We start from the raw sequence: 16704 nt of genomic DNA on the forward strand, positions 1-16704 counted from the left end.
AAAGAAGAGGCCAAAGGTGCCAGCTCCCCAAGATCCTTGTTACACAAAAGGATGGTGGAGGCGCCCCTTCTAGATTGCGGCTGGGGGTTTTTATATTTTGTAGCTCTTTCCTGAGGGGAGCAGGGCAGGAAGCACACACCTCATCAGAACCCAGAGGAGAAGCTGTCTGTCTGTCTCCTGACAGCCTCCCAGGGGACAGAGGGAGGCAAGTGCTGGGTGGCCTCATGGTGGCTCCTGGTCGGCCTCCTGTCCCCCCGTGTCCCAGGAGGGTCACAGGGCACTCAGCCCTGAAGACTCAGGGAAGGCTGGGTTCCAGCCTTTGTGTGTATGGATGCTCGCAAGGTCAGGAGGGTGCCGTGGTGGAGCTGTCACCCAACAAAGTGACAAAGCCTGTTAGTGTTGGAGCTGGAACTGGAACAAAGTCTCTTGCCAGGCAGTCCCTGATCCCTCCACTGATCCTGCCAGCAGTGGATGAGATAAAAACACATGACAGAGAAACAGGCACTTTTTTCCTATAAAAATTGCTCTTGTTTTTTTGAAAAATCACGTAAATATGAGTTACGTGCTAATTATTTATGACTGCGTACCACCCGAGGGAGACAATGTCATTTTGATGTGGCTGACGTAATTTGCAGGATATTAAACAATATTTTGTCCACAGAGATACGTGTTTATTGTAGGGAGATCAGAAAATATAAAGACATAAAAAGAAGAAAATCCCAAGCTTCTGTAATCTCCAAACCCTGCACATGTCACAGTGTCTTGTACACATTAGGTGCTTGATAAACATTTGTAAAATGAGGGATCCCTGGGTGGCGCAGCGGTTTGGCGCCTGCCTTTGGCCCAGGGCGCGATCCTGGAGACCCAGGATCGAATCCCACGTCGGGCTCCCGGTGCATGGAGCCTGCTTCTCCCTCTGCCTGTGTCTCTGCCTCTCTCTCTCTGTGTGACTATCATAAATAAATTTAAAAAAATTAAAACAAAAAAACAAAAAAACATTTGTAAAATGAATTCATTAATACACACATGATCTTAGTGGTGAGGAATCATTATCCCTGGTTGCTTATCCTTGGTGAATAGATTCCCACACTTTCCCCGATGTGTGTCATCGACATATATATGTTTTTTTAAAATGAAAGCATGCCATATGCTCTCTTTTGTAACCCACCCTTTATTAAAAATAAATATGCATACCTTTATATCAACAAACACTTCTATAACATTTTTTTAATGGCTGAATAGCATTCTAGCGTATAGCTTCACCAGAATTTGCTGGTGAATCAGCCTTACTGTTACATATTTAGATTTTTTTATGTATCAAGCTTTGATAAATATGTCTATTGCTAAATATCATGCCAATCCTGAATTAGTTCCGTAGAATAAATCCCAAAATGGAATTGTTGTTAAAAGATTTTGTTCAGGGCTTTGATATGTATCGCCTGCCAAGTTGTCCTCTAGGACAGTTGTAAACACAGTAGTTTTGAACAACAGAGGGCATTCTCAGACACTGCCACTGTGTTCTTCCCGGAACAAATAAACAGACCAACAAATACCCCTCAAAGCTTGATGTTTAGTCTTGGGTTAGGAGCTAATAGCAGAAAGGAAAGGTCGGCCCAGTTCTCTTTCCTCCTTTATGTACAAGAGAGAAAATCATGGAGCCAAAGAAGAACCAACTCGAGGGAGCATTTCTTAGCTTCTTTCTGTTCTTTTCTGAGGGGCTATTTTTTGTTCACAGCAGGTTCTTGCGGAGGCTCTGGAGGCCTTTTTTTTTTTTTTTTAATTTGAAGTAGGCTCCACACCCAGCGCGGATTCCAACAGCCTGAATTCATGACCTTGAGATCAAGACCTGGGCTGAGATCAAGAGTCAGACGCTCAACCAACTGAGCCACCCAGGCGCCCCTCTGGAGGTTTTTGTTTGTTTGGTTTGTTTGCTTGTTTGTTGAGAGAGAGACTGAGCATGCACACTAGAGGGGTGCAGGGGCAGAGGGAGAAGAAAGAGAGAAGAATCCCAAGCAGGATCTCATGCTCAGCCTGGAGCCCAACATAGGGCTTTATCTCACCACCGATAGATCATGACCTGAGCCAAAACCAAGAGTCCATTGCTTTACCATCTGAGCCACCCAGCGCCCCTGGATGTTTTAAATACCACAAACTTCTAGGCTTTTTTGTTTGTTTGTTTTGTTTTAGGAGAAAATCACACAATACATTTCAATGTGTACAATTCAGTGGCATTTAGTATATTCTCAGTATTATGAAACCATTCCCTCTCCCTAATTTCGAAACTTTTTCAATATCCCAGAAAAACAGCCTGTCACCAATTAATCTCTCCTCATTCCTCTCTCCTATTGCCCCTTGATAATCATTAATCTGCTTTCTATGTCTATGGATTTGCCTATGTAGTTAAATCACAAAAAAAGGATCATACAGGGGCACCGGAGTGGCTTATCTGACTCTTCATCTCAGCTCCGGTCTTCACCTAAGGGTCATGAGTTCAAGCCCAGTGTTGGGCTCCATGCTGGCATGGAGCCTACTTAAAAAAAAAAAAAAAAAAAAAAAAAGAATCTTACGGGATATGACCTTTTGTGTCTTTTTTCACTTAGCACATGTTTTTAAGGTTCATCCAAGTTGTAGCATGTATCATACTTTGTTCCTTTTTTTTTTTTTTACTTTGTTCCTTTTTATGGCTGAAAAATATTCCATTTTATGTGTAAACCACAATTTGCTTATCCATTCATCAATTGATGACATTTGGGTTGTTTACACCTTTCAACTATTATGAATAATGCTGCTATAAACATTTGTGTCCAAGTCTGTGTGGCATATGTTTTCCTTTCTCTTGGGCATATACTTAGCCATGGAATTGCTGGATCATATGGTAATTCAGTATTTAACTTTTTGGGACCTGCCAAGTCGTTTTCCATAGCATCTGTACCATTTTTACAATTCCATCAGCAATGTACAAGGGTTTCGATTTCTCCACATGCTCACCCAAAACTTGTTATTTTCTGTTTTTTTTTGGGGGGGGGGGTTTAAAGCTATCCTAGTGGGTGTGAAATGGTGTCTTATTGTGATGTTGATTTGTATTTCCTTAATGACCAATGGTGTTGAATGTCTTTTCATGTGCTTATTGGCCATTTCTTATGCCTTCTTTGAAGAAATGACCATTTTCAAGTTGAACTATCTTATTTTTAAGTTTTTTTCTTCTTTGTATAGTCTAGTTATTAAATTCTCATCAAATATATGATTTGCAATTTTTTCCCATTCCATTGATTATCTTTTCACATTCTTTTTTTTTTTAAGATTTTATTTATTCATTCATGAGAGACAAACACACAGAGAAAGAGAGAGAGAGGCAGAGACACAGGCAGAGGGAGAAGCATGCTCCATGCAGGGAACCCGATGCAGGGACTCGATCCCGGTCTCCAGGATCAGGCCCTGGGCTGAAGGCGGGGCTAAACCGCTGAGCCACCGGGGCTGCCCTTTTTTTTTTTTCTTTTATTGCTCATGCTTTTAGCATCAAATCTAAGAATCCATTGTCAAATCCAAGGTCATGAACACTCACCTCTGTGTTTTGTTGTAAGGGTTTTATAGTTTTAGCTCTTTTATTTAGTTTATTGGCCCATTTTGAGTTAATCTTTGTATAGGAAGTGAGGTAGTAGTCCAACTTCATTCTTTTGCACTTGGTTCTCTAGTAGTTCCAGCATCATTTGTTGATGAGACTGTTCTTTCTTCCCACTGAATGGTCTTGGCACTGTATAAAAATCAATTCACCGTAGAGGGTGAACTGTCAGTTCTTGTCCATTGGTCTGTGTATCCTTATGCTACTGCCACACTGTTTTGATTATTGTAGCCTTGTAATAGGTTTTAAAATTAGGAAGTGTAAAACCTCCAACTTTATATATATATATATATAAATTTTGGCTAGTCAGGGCCTTTCGTGATTCCATATAAATTTTAGGGTTGATTTTTCTATTTCTACAGAAAAGGTGATTGGCATTTTGGTGAAGATTGGATTGCATCTGTAGACTTTGGGGAGTACTCCATTTTAACAATATTAAGTCTCCCTATCCATGAACATGGGATATCTTTCCATTTTTCTAGTGCTTTAATTTCTTTCAGCAATGCTTTGTAGCTTTCAGTATACAAGTGTTTCACCTCTTTGGCTAAATTTATTTCCAAGTATTTTATTCTTTTGAATGCTATGTATTAGTCTTCTCTGGCTGCTATCACAAAATATGACAGATAATAATAAGATACCAAAATATGGGTGTCTTGAATAATATAAATTTATTTTCTCACAGTTCTGGAGGCTGGAAGTCTGAGATTAGGGTGCCAGCATGGTTGGTTTCTGGTGACAGCTTTCTTTCTGGCTTGTAGACAGCCACCTCTTCCCTATGTCCTCACATGCCCTTTCTTGGTGTCTACATGCAGTCAGAGAAAGAGAACGTTCTCTAATGTCTCTTCTTATGAGGACACTAATCCTATTGGATCAGGGACTCACTCTTATGTAATCTTAATTATTCATTTAATCTTACTTTCTTAGAGGCCCCATTTCTAAATTCAGCCACACTGAGGGGGCTAAGGCTTCACCATATGAATCCCCCAAAATACAAATATTCAGTCCAGAACAGATACAATTCTAAATGGAATTATTTTCTTAATTTCCTTTTTGGATTATTCTTCCAGGCTTTTACAACAAATGCCCACTCCTTTGGAGCCGCTGTGTATCAGTTTCCTGTGAATCTCCTTCCTCACTTTCTTTCTGTCTGTCTTTGTTTCTGTCTGCAAACAGCATTGTCTGCAACTTTTTTCTCCACCTGACTCATTAACAACTGCTAAATATTAAGTGTCTAAAATGTGCCTTGTGATATGTCAAGCAATATGGGAGGCAACAAAGAAGTATGACATCGTCCCTGCCCTCAAAGATTTTCAATCTAGTGGAAGATACAAGACATAATTAGGGAGCAATTTATAAGCATATGTGGTCAATCTCAACTGGGTGCTCATGCACTAAGATGTAAACTCTCTAAGGGTAGGCATTCCTGCTGTGCTCACAGTTGTATTTCCAGCCCAAGATCAGTATAGGAGGAACAGAATACAAGCTCAATAAATGAATGTTGAGTGAATTCATCCTTCTCCCCCTTCAGAATCTCACTTGGTGGAAGCTACCCCTCCCATTCATCCTGGAAGATGATCCCTAGGGGACTGTGTTCTGCAAAGTGGCACTTGGACAGGATCTATCTGAGAACCTTGGGCTCTCTAACTGGCTCAGGTTACAGCCTAATGGTAGGTTCACAGACACAGCACACTCTTTCAGCAAGTATTCTGGTGTCTTTCTAAAATAAGTTCTTACATAAATAGATCCTAGTTAAGTTCCACTGAGTAAACTGAGAAGAGGAATATGAAGGAAGAGGAATAAAGCATGGCCTATGCAAAGGGAAAAACATCTCAGAAACCTGCAAACTGACAGCCAGGAAGAGGTGCCAAAGGCTTTGGATTCCAGAGAAGAACCTGGTCCCCAAGTAAATGGTTATTTCCCTAGTCTTATAACTTTTTTTTCCTGATTACAAGATCACGGTAGAAAATCTGAAAAACAAATCACAGTGTAAAGAAGGAAGTAACCTATCTATGAACCATGACTCAGAGATAACTACTATTTGCATTTTTATATAACTGTGGCATGTAATTGTATTTGAACTTAACACAAGGGAAAAAACCCCAAACTTTAGATAAGTATTTCTTCAAAATGAGAAGACTGTTCAAAATGTTCAAAACTGTTTCTTGAGAAAAGTCTTCTAAAATTAAAGAATTAGAGTCGTATTAAAAGGTTGGGGTTACAAAACAAGACAGCAACAAATAAATCACCACCACCAACAACAACAAAAAGGTTGGAGTTATTGTAGAGGTTCTCAACCTCCACAATATTGCCCCCCCCTCCCCCAGGGACATTTTGGATTGTCACAACTTGGAGTGCAGGGAGATACTAGTGAGTAAAGTCCAAGAATACTGCTAAACATCCTACAATGCACAGGACAGCCCACCACAACAAATAATCATCCAGCCCCAAATGTCAACAGGGCAGCGAGGAACCCTGATTTATTGCATAGTTATGTTGGTTTTAAATAGTACATATTTTTCAAGGGCCTAAGTTTATTTCTGTTTAGTAGGACATAGTTTTCTCAGGGATCAACAGAGTAAGTGGTTGAGAGCATGACCTCCATTTAGGTGGTCTGAGTTTGAATTCTGACTCTTCTACTTCCCAGTAAAGTGACCCTGGCCAACTTCCTTGGGCCTAAGTTCCCTCGTCTATAAAATTGTCATAAGGTTATACCCCCCTCATACAGCTGTAGTGAGGACTGAATTTCTAAAATAAGCAAAGTGCTTTGAACAGTGTCCAGTTTATGCTAAGCTCCTTGGAGATATTAACTATTATTATGTCATTAATATCTTAAATAAACCAACTGGAAACACAAATTAAAACATATTTAGGATAATTCTCCTAAGGAATTCAGTACAGAAAAACAGGCCTGTAAGTACTTTCACTTTTTTTTTTTTTTTTAATGAGATGGAGAGAGGGAGTGTGCAGAGGGAGAGGGAGAGAATCCCAAGCAGACACCATGTCATTGTAGAGCCCAAGGTGAGGCTCGACCCCACAACCCTAAGATCATGACTTGAGCCCAAATCAAGAGTTGGGCACTTAACCAACTGGGCCACCCAGGTGCCCCCATATAAGTACTTTTACAAAATGGAAACTTTAAGAGAAATAAACAAAGTGAATAAAGCTAGGGCCCACTTATAGGTCTAAGGAGAGGTTTTACAAGCCTTTCTTGCTTTCTGGAATTACCTGATAATGGCAGGTGACTCGATGTTTCACCAGACACTTTCTTTTTTTCCTTTTAGATTAAAAAATTTTTTGAATTCATTCTCATAGTTCAAAACTCAAAATAATGACAAGATATACATGCAGTCTTGCCTCTCACTGCTGTCTCCTCCACCCACCCATAGGTGGTCATTTTAATTAGTTTCTGATGCATCAACACAGTGTTTCTTTATAAAAGCAAAAGTAAATGCTGTATATTCTTATTTGGTCCCCCTTTCTTAGACAGAAGATATCACACTTTTCCATTGAACAATCTACCTTGGTTATCTATTTATCTTTCCATATTACAACCCATCTTTCCATATTACTACACAGGAGCTGCTTCATCCTCTTTTAAGGTAACATAGTGTTCTATTATGCAGACATCCCATACTTTGTTTATGGATTGTAATGGATTTGTAATTTTTATAAATATTAGTAAATTGTCCTCCATGTAGGTTTGTGCCATTTTTAGGCTCCCACCAGCAATGTATGACTATACCTGCTTCTCTCCAAGAATCACTGTAGTTTACAATAACCATCTGTTCAAAACCATACTACAAAAACAAAACAAAACAAAAAACCATACTGCACTGGCAGGCATTACTGGGAGGTAGGAGTGGGAAACAAAGCTAAAAAGATATTGGGGGTCAGTCAAGGCTGTTTTCCTGGGAACTGACAAAATCAGCCATTAGTTCAAGGTGGATTCTGGGCAACTGGGTAATATATTGTAGGCAATCAGGTCACATTGGTCCTAGGGGAATTTAGTTAGTAAAACCCAGTAAGATTGCTGTTTTTCTGGACCAGGAGTTGGATGAAGCTTCCTTCTATAATTTGATTGAAAGATCTCTTCTCTATAATTTTAACACATCTTTTACAGAAACCCTTTGGTCTAATTTCTGTACTGGAGCAGATTCTGATCATCTTAAAATCTTTTCAGTAACAGTTTAGGAAAGATGGAGTACCCGGGAAGCCACTTTATTTCATATTCTTTAAATTTGTAGGTGTAACTTAGCCAGTGAATTTAATCTCAGTATTTGTGGGTTCTTCTTGAGTTTTACCCCCAAACTCAAGATATATTTATTTTCCCCCTCATTTTCAACAACTATAAGAACATTATACTGATGTCAATTAAATAGATGCTGTGGGTATCAATTGTCAAGTGATTTAGAAATTCTAAGCTAAAATATTTGAGAGTTGGGCAGCCCGGGTGGCTCAGCAGTTTAGCACTGCCTTCAGCCCAGGGTGTGATTCTGGAGTCCCGGGATCAAGTCCCACGTCAGGCTGCCTGCATGGAGCCTGCTTCTCCCTCTGCCTGTGTCTCTGCCTCTCTCTCTCTCTCTCTCTCTCTCTCTCTCTCTGTGTGTCTCTCATGAATGAATAAATAAAATCTTTAAAAATATTTTATGTATTTATTTGAGAGACAGTGCATGCACAAGTGGGTGGGACAGAGGGAGAGAGAGAAAATCTCAAGCAGACTCTATGCTGAACACAGAGCCCAAGGAGGGGCTAGATCGCAGGACCTGGAGATCATGACCTGAGACAAACCCAAGAGTTAGAGATTTAACAAACTGCACCACCTAGGTGCCCTGGTATGAATTTTTTTTAATGAAAAATTCATTAGCTGTGTTAAGTAATGTAACTCTCAAATTTTTTTTTAAGATTTTATTTATTATTTATTTTTATTTATACACAGAGAGAGAGAGGCAGAGACACAGGCAGAGGGAGAAGCAGGCTCCATGCAGGGACTCATAAAGTCCTCACTGGGACTTTATGGGACTCACTGGGCCACTCATAAAGTATTTTTTAAAGATAAAAAGAATTCATACCACATTAGTGTACTTCATATTTGAATCCTGACTTTCTGTCATTCAGCTTCTTTTTTTTCCTGGAGTTTCTATTGTGTTTCTTTTTTTCTTATTGATTACAGGAGATATTTATCTTTATCTCACTGACAGCAAGCTGCCTTAGATTTAAATGCTTCTATGAAGGAACAGTGGGCACTCTACTAAACCTTAGTAAAGGTTTAATTTCTTTAAAACCTTGGACCCCAAGTATCTATACCTCAAAACATATCCCAGTTTGCCACATATCCCATTTTTCTAAAATTTCATTTCTCCAAGGACAACTTCCCCAGTTTTGCCAGACACTCATTGTCTCAGTATTCTAACTCCTGTGTACCCATTTTTTGCAGTGTTCTCACAGGCCATCCAAGTGCCCACCTCCTATACAATTCACTTTTGCCCAGCCCATTTGCTTTGATGTGACTAATGGATACTCCCCATTCCCATGTCCTCTTTAGTAAATACCTGCCTGGATAGGCCATGGTTATTCAGCTTTGGTTGAACCCCACAGGTGCTGAACAAGGCCAAGTATGGTCCAATGTGGGTAACCCACGCAGGGCCCCAGACCCATGTGAACCTGGCCAGTGCCCCCCTCCTGGAGCAAGTGATGCGGCAAGAGGGCAAGTACCCAGTACGGAACGACATGGAACTATGGAAGGAGCATCGGGACCAGCAGGGCCTGGCTTATGGGCCCTTCACCACGTGAGCTGGGGCCTGAAGGGACTGGTACAAGGCCTCAGAGGGCCAGGCCCAAGGACAGTGGCATTGGGAAGCCTGTGGATAATGAGCAGAGAGGGTTTTCGCTGCATCCTCTGATCCTGATACTCAGTCTAGAAAGAGTGATTAGGACCATACATTATTTTTCCATTAATAGACTATGACTTTGAACAAAGGAATAAATGTAAAATGGGAAGTTTGGGGTAGAATATCTCCAAGCTATCTCTAGTGCCTTTCCAGATCCATTATTCTACATTATGGTTGAAAATATGCCAACTTGAATCATAATAGGACATACTTGTTTATAGTTGAGAAAACATTGTCACCACATTAGTTAGGAAGGCTGACTTTAATTTTAAAAATATTTCCCAAATTATTTATTATAGGTTTGTTATGGGATATAACTTTCATAGATACTCTTCATACACAGGGACAGATGTAGGCTGCAGCTTTGAAGTTAAACCCAAAATAATTTTGGCAGTGATGTATTTGAGGATGGGCTGAATGTGTTATGTGCACATAGGCCAACTGAGGTAAATCATTGAGAATCATTGGTGATGAACCATCCCAATGCTATAGGTTGTAACTGGGTATATTATAGGTTTTTTTTAAATTGTTTTTTGTTTTCATTCCAGTACAGTTAACATAGTGTTATATTAGTTTCAGATGTATACTATAGTGATTGGACAATTCTATACATTACTCAGTGTTCAGCAGGATAGGTGCACTCTTTAATCGCCATCACCTCTTTCAACCTATTACAGGTTTCATCTTGCTGTAGTATGTTAACAGAACTTCAAAAATAATGAAGGACTTCTGTTTTCCTTAGTTGCTTGACATCTCATGCTTTCATCATTTCTTAAGGGATTGAAGCTGATCCTGGTGATGGTTGTAATAGCAGCACCAATGATAATAGCCAAGTGTGTGTTTATAATATGCCAAGTATCAGGCCAGTCTCTTTATATTTATTATTTCATTTAATTCTCACAACAAGCCCATGAGGTAGATACTATGATTATCCCCATTCATAGATGAAGAAACTGAAGCCTAGAGAGGTTTTTGCATCACTTGCCACTCATGAGTGGTGGAATCGATCTCTGATTCTGGAATTTAAGAGCTCAATGCCTTAATACTTTTGAAAAGGAAGCAGACGAGTTGGAAGGTGCATTTCGTCTATCTTTGATGCCTAAATGTTCATTCTCCCATTGCATGTTTTTTTCTTTTTTATGGTTCCTTCACAGGTGGACAGTTTCAGAACTGCAACGAGTGAGGCCTTTATTCAAAGTTAGGAGAAGAAAATCGAGTATCTGTCCTTCCAGACCTCTTTAATTTGATGTCTGGCCCTGAGGGCTAGATTTGGGTCTTAGGTTTTTGCCAGGTCAGGCTACCAGTTGAGCTGATGGCTCAAATTTTAGAATTGGAGCTGAATATTATGTACACCCCTATTTATCTATTTGTAGTTTCCTACTTTACAGCTAGTTTCCTAATTATATTATACCATATATATGTATTTTAAAGCTATTTTGCTAACCAATGATAAGTTTTGTCTCAACATATATATATATATATATATATATATATATATATATATATATATTTTAAATCTCATTTTATGAAGCATTGTTTTCCCAGGAAATATTTTAACAAACACATAAATGGTCTCATTCAAGTTCTGCAAATCTGATTGCTACTATTGGGAGAATTTTTTACTCCTGGAGAAGCACACACAATCTCAAGTTCCAATAAATGACTCTATTCTGGTTTTCATTTCTTTTTCAGCAACACTTTTAGTTCACCTTTTTGCAACTTTTGCCAACATAATAAAGAAAACTCCTGGGGTTTGAGGTTCATTTAAGTAAATACTTCTCTAAAATTTAAAGAAAATCCTGATTCTTGCTATAAGCCTTTTTAAGATCTTTCTTTTTAAAATACCTTATCGGTTTTTAAAATTCAAAAGTAATACTTATTGTAAAAAGTCCAATCATACAATATTGTCTCCCACCACCCACTCCCATCCCATTCTTCTAAGTAATCCTGACAGTTTGGTGGGTGCTCTTCCCTACTTTATGTGGAAACATGAGAATATACATATGGGCCTATAAGGTTTCCTTTCTTCTTCCTAAAATTGGGCCATGTTGTGCTTATTACTCTGCGACTGGCTTTTAAAAAAATTGATCCATGCCCATCTTGCTTAGGAAAGGTAACAGATTTGGGGGACAGCTGTGGGTGGATACAGTCCCTGGACATGAAGCCCCCACTGTGGGAAGCACGTTCCCACCCTCGGAACATCTCTGTCCCAGGATGGGGACCCACCCCCTTACTGGATGACTGTAGCAAGAGGGCCTAGGGCATCAGCCTGGTGGGTCTCCCTGTCCCCTTGGCTCACTGAGCCAAAGCAGAGCATGAAGGTCCAGAATTTCAGTTTCCCAGGAACCCTAATTTGCTCCTCCTTTACTCCTCATCCTCCACACAGAAGGACTGGAACCATTTCAGTTCCTCCTCATTTCACATAAGGAAGATTCTGGAGTTGTACCATCCTAAGATAGTTATAGTCAACATTCCTTAAGTGTTCACCACGTGCCAGGCTCTGATCTAAGCACCGGGATTGTTCGAACAACCCTACTAAGATCGGCACGCTTATTATTCCCATTTTACCAAAGGGAATACTGAGGCACAGAGGAGTTAAGACACTTCACCTGCCTAAGGTCACCCAGTGATTGTCAGACGTGCGTTTTGACCTTGGGTAGCCTGGCTCCGAATGCCCACCTTGACTCACTTCCATGATGCTGCAGCGGGAGTCTGATGTTTTGTGATTTGAAGATTCTGTTCTTTGAAGTTCAATGATTCTATAATTCTAAAGCTAGGGGTCTGAGATTTTCCTAGGCTCTCTTGGGGTCTTGGGGCAGGGGGAAGGTACCATCTAATGCAACCGCCATCAGCCACTCACAAGAGCGTGGTTCCTCCACTCTCCACAGCGAAGGACACCACTGGTACCAACTGCGCCACGCTCTGAACCAGCGGATGCTGAAGCCAAGTGAGGCTGCGCTGTACACTGATGCTTTGAATGAGGTGGTCGACGACTTCATGGCCCACCTGAGCCAGCTGTTGGCAGAGAGCCCCTCCGGGAACCAAGTGTCCGACATGGCTCACCAATTCTACTACTTTGCCTTGGAAGGTACCCTTGTTGGGAGAGGGGCTGGGGTGGACCTGGGTCAGAGGCAGGCTGTGCCCCCCACCCCTCCAGCCCCCTGGATTCTGGGCGTCGCGACACTGCCTCCTGTGACGGCATCTGTGCACTGCCAGCTATTTGCTACATCCTGTTTGAGAAACGTATTGGCTGCCTGGAGCGCCCCATCCCCCAGGACACGGTGGCCTTCGTCAGATCTGTCGGGCTCATGTTCCAGAACTCAGTCTATGTCACCTTCCTCCCCAAGTGGACCCGGCCCCTACTGCCTTTCTGGAAGCGCTACCTGGATGGCTGGAACACCATCTTCTCTTTTGGTGAGGAAGCCAGGGAAGGAAGTGGCGGTGGGGTGGGGGGATGGGGAGGGGTTCCGAGGTCGGTCCATCAGGACCTTCTGCCTCATGCTACCAGCTGTCACAGTGCCTCCTGGTTTTGGTGATCGTGACTTTGACCTTGTCCTCCTTTGTTCTCCACTGTCCCTGTAGGCAAGAAGCTGATTGATCAGAAACTCAAGGAGATAGAGACCCAGCTTCAGACAAAGGGGCCAGATGAAGTCGAGATATCTGGCTACCTGCACTTCTTGCTGACCAGAGGACAGCTCAGTACTCGTGAGGCCATGGGCAGCCTGCCTGAGCTGCTCCTGGCTGGTGTAGACACGGTGCGTGAGGGGGGCCAGCGAGGAGACCAGGGGCTCCCAGCTCCTATCCTGAACCAATTCCCCATTACCCTCACCTGAGCTTGACCTTCGTCCCTCCAGGTACCTGCTTCTCTTTCTGTATCGTAGATGTAGAGCTAGAAGGAAAACAGGGGAGGGGTCATTGAGCCCGGCAGAGGTGGGCAGGGAGTGGTCCTTTTGTGAGAGGGATCCCATCGCCCCCCAGAGCCTCTCTCGGACAGCCAGAAGGTTCACCTCGCATCTTTCTAGGGTGTAATTTAAGGGGAGAGCTTGACCTCAAGCACCTTCTTAGTTGGACTGTTTTCCTTTTGTCGCGTGTGGTCTCCCTCCGTTCCAATCCTTGTTGTCAGAGCACGATTCTCCATCCCGTGGGTCCTCATCCGGCTGTGGAGTCCCCATGCGCCCCTGTGTCTATCTCTGCCACACTCGCTCACCCTCCCACTACCTAACCAGCCCTTTTCCTAGAAATCTCTCCTCACTTCATCTCTCCCTCTGCCTCCCAGACATCCAACACAATGACATGGGCCCTGTACCATCTTTCCAAGAACCCAGAGATCCAGGCTGCTTTGCATAAGGAAGTGGTGGGTGTGGTGCCCCCCGGGCAGGTGCCCCAGCAGAAGGACTTTGCCCACATGCCCCTGCTCAAAGCTGTTCTTAAGGAGACCCTGCGGTAGGTTGTGGTTCCCAGGGGACAAGGTCTGTGTGGAGGAGGACTCAGGGATAAGAGTTGGAAGTAGAGGCCGGTGGGCTGGAGCTAGGGCCAGGGGTGGGATGGGAGGAAGGACCTGGGGGACCAGAGGCAAACCTGCACTTTCTTTTCCCTGCAGCCTCTACCCTGTGGTCCCCATAAACTCCCGGGTCATCACGGAAAAGGAGATTGAAGTCAATGGCTTCCTCTTCCCCAAGAACGTGAGTGGGGCTGAAGAGCTGGGGTTCCCAGGGGCGCCCTGTAGCCCTAAACTCATGTGCCGCCTGTTCTTGCTCTGCAGACCCAGTTTGTGTTCTGTCACTATGTGGTGTCCCGTGACCCAGACATCTTCCCTGAGCCAGAGAGCTTCCAGCCTTACCGCTGGCTCAGGAAGAGCCAGCTTGCTGCCCCTGGGGTCCATCATGCATTTGGCTCCGTGCCCTTTGGCTACGGGGTCCGGGCCTGCCTGGGCCGCAGGATTGCAGAGCTGGAGATGCAGCTGCTGCTGTCAAGGGTGAGTGGGGGGGCGGGGCGCTGTGAGGGGCCAGGAGGGCAGGTGCAGAGTGTGGGGAGGAGCGGGAGGTCGGGCAGGGAGGGACCCTGGGAGGGAGGGCAGTGGGTAGGGATCACAGGTTCTAAGTCCAACGTGTGTTTGCCCCCCAGCTGATCCAGCAGTACCAGGTGGTCCTGGCCCCCGAGACAGGGGAGGTGAAGAGCTTGGCCCGCATCGTCCTGGTTCCCAATAAGAAGGTGAGCCTGCATTTCCAGCCGAGACAGTGCTGAGCTGGGCCCGGCCTCCTGGGAGCCGCCCCCTTCTCTCTCCCAGGCGCAGTCATTCCAGGCCACCGCCCGTGTCTCAGACGGGAAGGGGGAGAAGGTGGCTGCCGGACCCGGAGATCGAAGAAACCCAGCGCACTTTCTGTAGGACCTTGAGCTTTTGCCACTTTAATCATTTCCAATGTCTCCGTCTCAGATAGGAGGCCACCCCGTGCCACATTGCTATCCTTGGAAAAAATACAGAATAAAGGGACTCTGGTGGATAATTGGAGACCTGTGTCATTCTTTGTGATGACCCAGCATCTGAAGCCCTTGCTGTGTTTGGGGAACAGCCTCTCCCCTCTTAGGGATCTTGTGGGAGGCGGAGCCCTCTCCCTCCAAGGAAAGTGAGAAGGCCTGTGCTCTCCTGCACCGCACAGAGGCGAAGGCCTCACCACCCTGTGCTGGCTGAAGCCGGCCCGAGCAGGACCTGCAGAACCACCCTCCGGACACCTAGAGGGACACCCATCTGGGGACAGGAAGTGCTCTGACAGAGGCAGTGAAGTGCTGCAAAAATGGATGGAGGGGCTCCCGGCTGGATCTACAGGACTGGGTCCAGGGGCTACCGATCGGCCCGGGAAGCACCAGGTTGGCACCCTCAGGAGCATGAGTGCTGGGAAGTATCACGACAGCTGCCGGCCCGAGGGAGCCTCCGTGTCTCCTGGGTGGGGTCAGTGCTGCCAGTAGGAAAAAAAAAAAGTATCCTCCCTGCCCCCATCCTGGCCCATGACTGTCCCCCCCAACGGCGACAGTGGGAGCAGCAGAAGCGTGGCCTCTGCCCCGTGACCACCTTCCGCACACCTCCCAGAGATGGAACCCAGGGCCACCTGGAAGTCAAGCTGCAACAGAGTTTGGGGACTACCGTTTTTAGCTTTCTAGCCTCTTTAGTAGAGGAAGGCAACAGAAGGAAAGCAGGCTGGCAGGGAGACCGAGGGTACCACAGGTCTGAGAAGGCGGTCAGTCCCAGCCTCACCGAGTCCCAGCCCCACTGGGACTCTGGTACATTTCTGCTGGGTCATAGAAAACTAAAAACTAAAAATAAAATAAATCATGTCATTTCCCTTATTAAAATCCTTTGGTGGAGGGACCCCTGGGTGGCTCAGTGGTTGAGCCTCTGTCTTCGGCTCAGGGTGTAATCCCGGGGTCCTGGGATCGAGTCCCGAGTCAGGGTCCCCACAGGGAGCCTCCTTCTCCCTCTGCCTGTGTCTCTGCACCTCTCTCTGTCTCTCTCATGAATGAATGAATAAATAAATAATAAAAATCCTCCGGTGGCTCCCCTCATCCTCAAAGCAAAGTCCTAAGTCCCTACTATGGCTTGGAAGACTCTGGCACTCTGCCCTCCATCCCCACTCCCTGCCCAGGCACCCTTTCCACAGCCGAACCCCAATTCCTTGTACTGTCCTGAGTACATTATGCTCTTTCCGGCCTCAATGCCTTGTTCTCAATGTCCCCTCTCCTTGGAACATCTCCACCAACTGTGATGTCGTCCTGTCATCCTGTCGTCCTGTCCCAGAGAACTTGCTCTTCCTTAGGGCTCATCTCAAAGGTCACTGCCTTTGAAAAGCCTCCCCTGAGCTGTCAGGGAGCACAAGCACTTCCTGTGTGCTCTCCTCTGCCTCCCCCCCACACAACCTTACAGAACTGAGTGCTCAGCTGGTTCACCTTTGTCAGAGACCCAACTGCATCCCCAACCAGTTGAGCACCCCCTGGAGGGGCACAAATCAAGCTCCTTTCAGCTTGGATCCCAGTGCCCAACACTGTTGTCTAACACCTAGGAGGCCACAAATCAATGTTTGTGGGTTGAGAAAAGGCTGGAATAGGAGGCAGGGGAAGGAAGAAGAGGGGAGGATGCAGAGATTTCCATACCGAGTACAGAAATCTGGAGAGACATGGGAGGAATTCCTGATGACAAGGGCATAG

The 16704-nt window shown here is 44.5% G+C and overlaps 1 protein-coding gene across 3 annotated transcripts in view; it reads left to right on the forward strand.

Moving 5' to 3' along the window:
• Nucleotides 1-15016, forward strand: part of LOC112656756 (sterol 26-hydroxylase, mitochondrial) — a 34984-nt gene extending 19968 nt beyond the window's left edge. For 2 of the 3 annotated variants that reach the window (XM_025442198.3, XM_049106803.1), the window contains exons 2-9: nucleotides 9215-9405; nucleotides 12396-12595; nucleotides 12724-12921; nucleotides 13090-13262; nucleotides 13784-13950; nucleotides 14108-14189; nucleotides 14270-14482; nucleotides 14632-15016. In XM_025442198.3, the coding sequence (XP_025297983.1) occupies nucleotides 9215-9405; nucleotides 12396-12595; nucleotides 12724-12921; nucleotides 13090-13262; nucleotides 13784-13950; nucleotides 14108-14189; nucleotides 14270-14482; nucleotides 14632-14751 (1344 nt within the window). In that variant the 3' untranslated portion in view covers nucleotides 14752-15016. Of the gene's footprint in view, nucleotides 1-5147; nucleotides 5287-9214; nucleotides 9406-12395; nucleotides 12596-12723; nucleotides 12922-13089; nucleotides 13263-13783; nucleotides 13951-14107; nucleotides 14190-14269; nucleotides 14483-14631 lie in introns of all 3 variants that reach the window. The other variant, XM_049106802.1, reaches the window with a different exon arrangement.
• The last annotated feature ends 1688 nt before the right edge of the window (nucleotides 15017-16704 follow it).

The sequence above is a fragment of the Canis lupus genome, chromosome 37 (genome assembly GCF_003254725.2).
Source record: "Canis lupus dingo isolate Sandy chromosome 37, ASM325472v2, whole genome shotgun sequence".
Taxonomy (NCBI): domain Eukaryota; kingdom Metazoa; phylum Chordata; class Mammalia; order Carnivora; family Canidae; genus Canis; species Canis lupus.